General features: G+C 41.9%; 1 protein-coding gene across 11 annotated transcripts in view; it reads right to left on the bottom strand.

The window, feature by feature from the left end:
- Positions 1–1703: 1703 nt before the first annotated feature.
- Positions 1704–8443, bottom strand: part of LOC118206992 (lysine-specific demethylase 2B-like) — a 44842-nt gene continuing 38102 nt past the window's right edge. For all 11 annotated transcript variants that reach the window (XM_035380227.1, XM_035380229.1, XM_035380226.1 and 8 more), the window contains 4 exons: positions 6976–7139; positions 5217–5378; positions 4086–4304; positions 1704–3152 (listed from right to left, as the gene is read on the bottom strand). In XM_035380227.1, the coding sequence (XP_035236118.1) occupies positions 2971–3152; positions 4086–4304; positions 5217–5378; positions 6976–7139 (727 nt within the window). In that variant the 3' untranslated portion in view covers positions 1704–2970. The remainder of the gene's footprint in view (positions 3153–4085; positions 4305–5216; positions 5379–6975; positions 7140–8443) is intronic.

Here is an 8443-nt window from a genome sequence, read left to right as displayed (position 1 = left end):
GTTTCGAGACGGGATCAGCTCTTTTCTAAATCTCTCTTCTCCCTCTCTCCGCTGACCTGGAGCAGCTCCACACATTCCTCATAACACTAATCTTAACCCTTTCTCAAACCTCAAACCTGAAGCTTAATCCAAAAAATACATTTTCATTCTAGAAAGAATATATTTCCCTTACTTGCTACTGGTCTGTGTGTTCAGACAAGTAAATCCTTTATAAATTTGTTCAGATTGAAATCGTCCAAATTTTCTGTGTTATATTCATTCTAGTAATTTGGCTGTGACATATCAACAGTGTAACATAACATGAAGCAACACTGGTTCCATTATTATCGGTAGTGTTCAATTCCTTAACATTCTGAATACCAACCAATGATCTGCGTAGACTTCTTTTGGTTTCTCAAAGTGATTCTGGGGGATTCAGGTGTGAAAAAGCTGAATCAGCCACTCGAATCTACTTGATGCCAACATCTAAGAGGAATTAATATTACCCCACTTCCAGACTGCTGCAGTGCTCTGTTCAGAGAGGGCTTATTTCTGGCTGCTGGTACAAAGCATTGGCAGAGTGGGGTTGGGGGAGAGTGGGGATACAGAAATGGACACTGTATCCCCATGTCTATGAAATGCCACATTTAACATTATTAACGGATTTTAACACTCCTGCCCAGCAACAGCACTGGCAAGACCAATGGTAAACACGCCTTCATCACACATTCTAGCAAGTATCAAGCAACCACCTCATTTTGTAAAACTGATTAATTAGTTACTTTGACAGATTTTAAAATTTGATTAAGACCGTCATAGTTTGATTGTCTGACAGTGTCACTGTGACCTCACACCCTGAGCTGGGCACAGGAGGGTAGTCTGGTTCCTCCTAAGATTTGTTTTTGTTTGTTCCACAAAGGGAGTTTTCCCTTGTGAACATTTTTTTTTTTTTAATTTGATATGATTTTAATTTGAAGCTCCAAATGGTAAACAAGGCTAAGCTGAAAAACTGAAGGGCTTAAATGTCTGCAGTAAATCCACGAATGCCGTGAGGTGAGGATCTTCAAAAGTTTTTTTTTAAATTATGAAATTGCTCTTTTTGTACTGTGCGCTGAAAATGGGACTGAAAAGAAACAGTTTTAAACTGCAATTGCATAACATTACAACTGTTGTTACCACATTCCGTAAGTTCCCTCTTTGGCCTGCAGGGTGTGCCACATCTCCAAAAGAGAAAAAAGCGGAAAACAAATGATGTCATCGGCATGCAGATGCAGACAGCGCAGGAAGTACAGCTGACTACACCACTGAAATGCACAACTCCTCAATAACTCCGGTCACTGCCTGAAGCTTTTTAAAGGAGACTAGTGCAGACTGGTATGTACAGACACCAGATTGATTATCAATACTAATAACATAATATCAATGAAGCGACATATTCATCAGCCAAATGGCTTACTCCACTTCTCTGATGAAGTCACTGCCTCTGCCAATTTCCACATTAAATATCAGTCTTACATGTGTTACGAATGCCCATTTTTAGCCAGCGTCTTTTTCCCTATCTCACCAAAATGACAGTGTTGCTCTTTTTAGCCCGCCATCATGAGATTTCTTAAATTTTAGGCACTAACGTTGGCTGAATTATACCACAGAAATAGAAACCAGACGGTTGGCTGTCCATACTATTAACATTGACAGTTCGATCATTGTTGAAACTCTGTAGTGAGCAGATTTAAGATTTATAGGCTCATACATATTCAGGAAGGGTGTTGTTGAAGACAGAACATTCATAGCTAGCACAACAACACAGCCTACTGCACCCTTCTGTTACCAACCTTACAGAATAAAGAAATACAGAGAACAAAGGGAACACATGACCTCGCCATCTGTTTTGTGTATAGGACATCTGTGGTTATAACTGTTGCTCGGCGATGCTCATATAAGATTGTTGTTCATATGGTCAAATAACAAAATGGCAAACTCAGCTCAGGTTATTCAGCTGTGCATGTGACTGCAGTTAGGTACATACCAGAGCTCAGTCTGAGGCAGAGATTCAACCACTCAAATATCAACCCCATATAAATAGCTGATGATCCTTGGAAAAAAATAGCTGTATTTATTCAAGTCAAACAGTGCAAATAGTTTTCCTAGAATTCCCAGGTATAAACACATTGAAACAGACTGAATAATATATAGGCATAAGAAAGAGATAAAGTAACTCTGTACTGACAAGCTGGATTACCCATGTCAGATAGGAACACCACAGGATAAATTAATATATTAACACCTCCATCTGGACAAGCTAGTACAGGCATAACTCCGAAGAACAGGTTAAAGTCAGCCAAAAGAAAATGATGCAGATCGAGAAACGGAAAATCAAAATGGTACACCAGTGTGCATCCAATACTGCATATATAGAGCATAAAACACTTTCCGATACAAAAATATTTCAGCACGATGCATGAGGTTCGCATTGTAACAAAAGGAAAAAAAAAAATTATGAATAAACAAATTTAAAAAGAACTACAACAATTGTGGTCCTTGTTTTTTCTTAAACACAATGTGACTTTTATAACTTAGAAGGCTTGTAGGATTTTACAGTATAAAAAGGAAAAAAACATGCTTTTTTATTTAGTTGTTTTTTTAATTACACAGTCTCTCCCGTGGACCCAGTGTTCTGAGGTCCCACGCACTGGTCGCTCGCATTGCGTGTTCACACCCGGCTCCGCTGGGTGTCCGGGCGGATGGCAACGTCTTCAGAGAAGCTTGAACGCTGCGGCCGATCTTCTCCACTTGCCCGACAACAAAACATTTCCCAAGTCCCTTCACACTGTTCACGCTTTCCCCCGTTAGGCAGAAAAAAATTCCTTCTTTTTGACAAACTCAGGTTTCGTAAAACCGCCACGGTTTCTGCTCCGGGACAACGGCCCGCAAAAATACCACAGGAAAAGAAAACGACAGATTCTCTCTTTTCCCCGCGCGCGCCAGCGTTAACTAGCTGATTTTCTGCAGTAATTTCTCCTCTATGAGTCCGAACTGCACGCTTACGGACATCTCTGCTATGAACTGTTCACAGCCCTCCTTGGACACCTGTTTGCAGTAGCGCAAGTCAATGTGACAGATGCTCCCACAGCGCTTGAAGTAGATCAGGGATTGGTCTGTGACTCTATTGCAAACTGCAAGGGGGGGGGAGGGGGAGGGAAAGATTAGAGTGAAGTGTGAAACAGTAATGCCAGTAAAATGGGAAAGTCAAAATGTTTTTACACTTTATTTTCATGGCCATGCAGGAATACATGCACGAAACAGGTAGAAAAGTGTAAAAATGTTCGTTCTCGCTGAGGTTCAGCTAAATGCAAAGACTCCCAGTTCTCTCTCAAGTGCAACAGCAAAGTCAAGCGGTGAAAGTTACTGGATGGTTATGGCTGGGCCCAGTACTGTATCTGAGTCACCTGGAAAAATTCCTTTGCCCCACAATATAATAATGACAAAATCGACTAACACAAATGAAGCATTTCAGTCTGCAATGCCTCTTGTATGCACTATTTCACTCTAACAATTGAAATATTTACAATTTACAAGAATGCCATCAAACATTGTAATAAAGCAAATCTAAGTGTGTTGTTATGCTTGAAGCCCATCTAGTCTTGCAATACTGTGCATTCCGTACTGATGAAGGAGGACTCCATTAACCCAGCAATGCAAAGCTTTCCTCTTAGATTATTATCTACATTTTTTCAACTAGACTAGTTCTGGGAAAGCAAAAGAGAAACATCTAGAACCCAGTCCTGTATTAAACAAACAAGCTTTACATTAATAAACCTTACATTAAACATGGTCAAATCCCCCACATTCATTCACAAACAAACAGAAGGAAAAAAGAAAAACAACAGAGCAACAATGACAAAAATAAGAAAAAAAAACTAAGCAAAACGTAATTAATTATCTGAATACCTGCGGTTCAGTTCTGCATATCTTGTGACAGATCACAGTTTTGGGGGGGAAAGGGAGGTTGTGGTGGGGGGGGGGGTGGAACAGGAGACGTTTAAAGTTTGCGCCTCAGTGACGGTACGCTTGTGTAAATGCACCGAACGGAATTTTCCGTTTCCTACCTGACAGGTTAATTTCTGTAAGGGAATCCCGAGTCGTTGTTCCCACTGCGGTTAAAATGTTAATGGACTGGTCCGTTATGTGGTTGCAGTAGCTGAGGTCCAGTCGGGAGAGCGAAGGCAGGTGTCGGATGATGAGGCGGAGCGAGGAGTCCGTTATGTCCAGGCCCGAGAGCCGCAGCTCCACCACATTCCGCAGTTTGCTCCGATTGTCTATCTGACCTGAGCGCGAGGACAGAACGGAACAGAAAAAATAAATGAGAAACGAATGAGGCTGTATTTTATTTTATTTTTTTTTAAAAGGGGGAGGAGGGTTCTCTACTAAAAAGAAGCCTGATTTCTTGGTTCAGTTTGAATTAGGTTAAATGCAGCAGATGCTTTTCAAGTTTGGACCACAGTTAAGATCAATGCCAGAAAAGCAGACGCATAACAGCTGTGCAGTTGTTTTAGAGCAAACAAACTTTGTAAGATCAAATGAAAACAAAATGCGTGCAGTAGAACTTGACTGAAAAAATTTCCTGAATCTCAATTACACTTCTATCCAGTAAAACATTTTCTAAATTAATTTCAGAAACTTGAATCTCTACAAAACATTCCCTGCACGATCCCTGCCTGAAGGATTTATGAAACACTGCTCTTTGTTACATCTGCATTCCACCAGAGGTCACTGTAGTGCAAATCAAGTACCAAGAAAAGTAAAAAGACAGATTGCTGTTCAGATGTACAGAAACCTGTGGTAATTCCAGCTTCAGTTCTTTCTGTTATCGTCAGTTCTAGTATACTTGAACTGATACATTTCTACAAAAATTAATATTTACCACAGTATAGCTCTCCATAGAGCTGTACTCCTGTATCTCTACAAAGATTTGTGCCACTTAACACAATATTGTTCTTCACAGAACTCTAGGTTAAGGCATCTTAATATAGCTTCAGAAACTACAGGTGTTATCAACATCCTGTTGTACAAACATCTATTCTAAATGAACACTTCCTGATAAGTGCTCAGCAAGTGAGAACCAGGTGCCGTGCAAAGCGCCCTATTTGCTATGTACTGAATAGAGATCGCTGCTTTTTTTTATAGAATTAGGGAGGCATGGAGGAGTTCAAAGATGGATGATTACAGCCTGTGGTTACCTGGTCTGTTGTCGGTTGGGGGTGAGAGCAGGTCTCTCATCTGGGCGTCCTTCAGTCCCTCCACCCACTGGACATCCAGGGTGCGCAGCAGCGGGCAGCTGGAAGTGCAGAGGGCGGAGACCGCCACCCAAGAGCACCCAGACAGGAGCAGCACCCTGAGGCCTGCGAGATAGGGAGCCGGGGGTCAGTAACACAGCCGAAACACTGACCGTTTAAACTGGAGTCAGTACCACAGCCAAAACACTGACCGTTTAACTGGAGTCAGTACCACAGCCAAAACACTGACCGTTTAACTGGAGTCAGTACCACAGCCAAAACACTGACCGTTTAACTGGAGTCAGTACCACAGCCAAAACACTGACCGTTTAACTGGAGTCAGTACCGCAGCCAAAACACTGACCATTTAACTGGAGTCAGTACCGCAGCCAAAACACTGACCATTTAACTGGAGTCAGTACCACAGCCAAAACACTGACCGTTTAACTGGAGTCAGTACCACAGCCAAAACACTGACCGTTTAACTGGAGTCAGTACAGCAGCCAAAACACTGACCGTTTAACTGGAGTCAGTACCACAGCCAAAACACTGACCGTTTAACTGGAGTCAGTACCACAGCCAAAACACTGACCGTTTAACTGGAGTCAGTACCACAGCCAAAACACTGACCGTTTAACTGGAGTCAGTACCACAGCCAAAACACTGACCGTTTAACTGGAGTCAGTACCGCAGCCAAAACACTGACCGTTTAACTGGAGTCAGTACCACAGCCAAAACACTGACCGTTTAACTGGAGTCAGTACCGCAGCCAAAACACTGACCGTTTAACTGGAGTCAATACCAGTACCACTGGGTCTCCTAACTTCATTGATTACTTGGCTTTTGTAGTTAAAATGTAAACATATTGATGGGGATAAAAGTACTGTATTTAATGAGCCAGAAAGACTTATACTTAAATACATATATAGGATTTGTGGGTTTCCAGGAACAAAACCACCCATCACCCTGGTGTCACCCCAATCTCAGCCTTGGAGGGCTAGTTCCTTCACATTTTAGCCACTTCTGGTTAGGGTACACAATGCTCTGACACAGCCCTTTCAAAGCAAAAAAGAGCCCCCCCCCCCCCCCCCCCCCCCCGACTTTCCCCACAATGTGCTGATGTGGCAGAGTATGCCCTGGAGTCATTTCTGCTTTATAAATGGAAAACAGCTTACAGTACCAAAATCAGCTCGGAATAATGTTGCCTGCTTCACATAACTCTGCTCAGTTACATGTTGCAGAAACCTTAGAGATTTCCATTAGAAACAGAGGTCCCATGTGGGTTTCAGGTCAACAAAAACCGCCTGTTCTTCCAGTGATACGCCTGAGTGTATTATCTTGGTTGCAAAGGGGGTGCAAGACCGAATAAACTGAGCTAATGAACTGATGTCACATTGAGCAATTGATATGCTACTCATTCTCACTGAAATGTGCAGTCTTGACATTAGCATTTCACACATGAAAAAGAAAAAAAGCTGATAAGATCGTGTCCCTCCAGGCTCCATCAGTTGCCACTTCCTCACGCGTGGTGGCCTGCCATTGGTCAGAAATATCACACAGGAACTGCAGAACCAGTCACACTTCTATTTAATTCGATCCAGCTTATTTTTGTTTTCTGATGTTTTAAACAAGATATACCCACATTCCATTTCCCCATCAACATCTCAAAGTTGAATTAGAGGTGAATTCTTAACTGTCAGGTTCCCTCTGTTGTGGAACGTACCTGGCAGTCTGTTAATGAGCCAGCTTAATTGCTTCTTTGAAATATTGGTCCAGCTCAGGTCCAGGGACATGGGCTGCCTGCGAATGATGCCACTGAGCATGAGCGGAGTGATGGACTTGCATCGATTCAGGTCTATCCTGGTCCACAGCCTCTTGTCACAGCACCTGAGGAGGCAGGGCCAGACGCAATCAACAGCCAATCAACAGAAAGTGTTACAGGATATCTCACAGTAGCTACTTCACTAAATACATATTGAGTAGAGCAGAACCTACTCTATGTCAGTGAGACCATTTACAATCTGTTTACAAAGATCCCATATTCTCTCCAGAGGATTCTACCTGATATTCTGACCTAAGTAACTCCTCCACACCAGGATTGCATTTTTAAACATGAACAATTTTCAGGTTATAGGGTTTCAATTTACAGGTAAAGGCAATTTACAGGCATGTTGGGTAGTGGGTCACACATATAGGCATTGATAAGAATGAATACAGCAGCTGAACATACAGGTTTTTAATAAAAAAACGTTTTTCACGTTTTACACGTTTAACTTTCTAATACTTGATAACATTACTTTTTATGTGAAGGTTTTACATTTTAGTGTGCAACTGAGAGGCTTTTTTTTTCCAAGGAAACAGTTTCAGAACAGATTTGTGAATCATCACACAGCACAGGAAGCTAAACAAAATCCCCAAGTTGAGGTTTCTGAAGATGAGCTGAACGCTAGCCAAATGGGCCGGGGAAATGTGAAGTGAAAATCAAGTTCAGACATCAGGAAAGGCTGACGTGTAAAAAGTAGGGCTGTGCTGATTTACGTATTAATGAGACCAATTAATCAACGAATGCTTTTGAATTTAAAAAAATTGACCAGTCTTTTTAAATGTGAAATTTTAACATATAAATAATCCAGGGGAAAAGGAAGCACTACAAAATCATCAACATCTGGGTCATTAAATCTTCTGGCACTTACATGGATATTTTGGTTACAAGTTAGATGGAGTGGGAACTGTGACCGTAAAAGAATATGTGTGCACCTGCTTCTTTAACCACAGCTTTTTCTCTAACAGTAGTGCAACCAGTTTATGGTATCGAATGCACGCAAAGCATCCATGCAGTAGGTATTACTGTTAGAGCCAGCTACATGAAGACGGTGATGGGCAACCTTCCAACCACCCATGTGACTCAGCGAGACTGGCGGCATGTAAAATGACTCGAGGTTTAAAGTCAACAGCACTGAGTGCATTGAGAGGAAATGCACTTACCAGCTGAATGGCCGTATGGATTGCATCGAATGGCCAGCCAATTAGCATGGTCAAGGACAGGGGGTCAGAAGCAAGTCCTACAGCTAGCTCTGGATTCCCAGGAATATCTATATTAATATTTGATGTACGGGTTTTAAGTTTCCCAATCAATCTACCGATTAATTAAAAAGGAAGGTTTTAATTGGCTGACAGCCCTAGTATGAATG

The sequence above is a fragment of the Anguilla anguilla genome, chromosome 10, assembly GCF_013347855.1.
Source record: "Anguilla anguilla isolate fAngAng1 chromosome 10, fAngAng1.pri, whole genome shotgun sequence".
In the NCBI taxonomy this organism is placed as follows: domain Eukaryota; kingdom Metazoa; phylum Chordata; class Actinopteri; order Anguilliformes; family Anguillidae; genus Anguilla; species Anguilla anguilla.
Note: the sequence above shows the minus strand (reverse complement) of the source record. Positions and strands in the feature narration are given on the sequence as shown.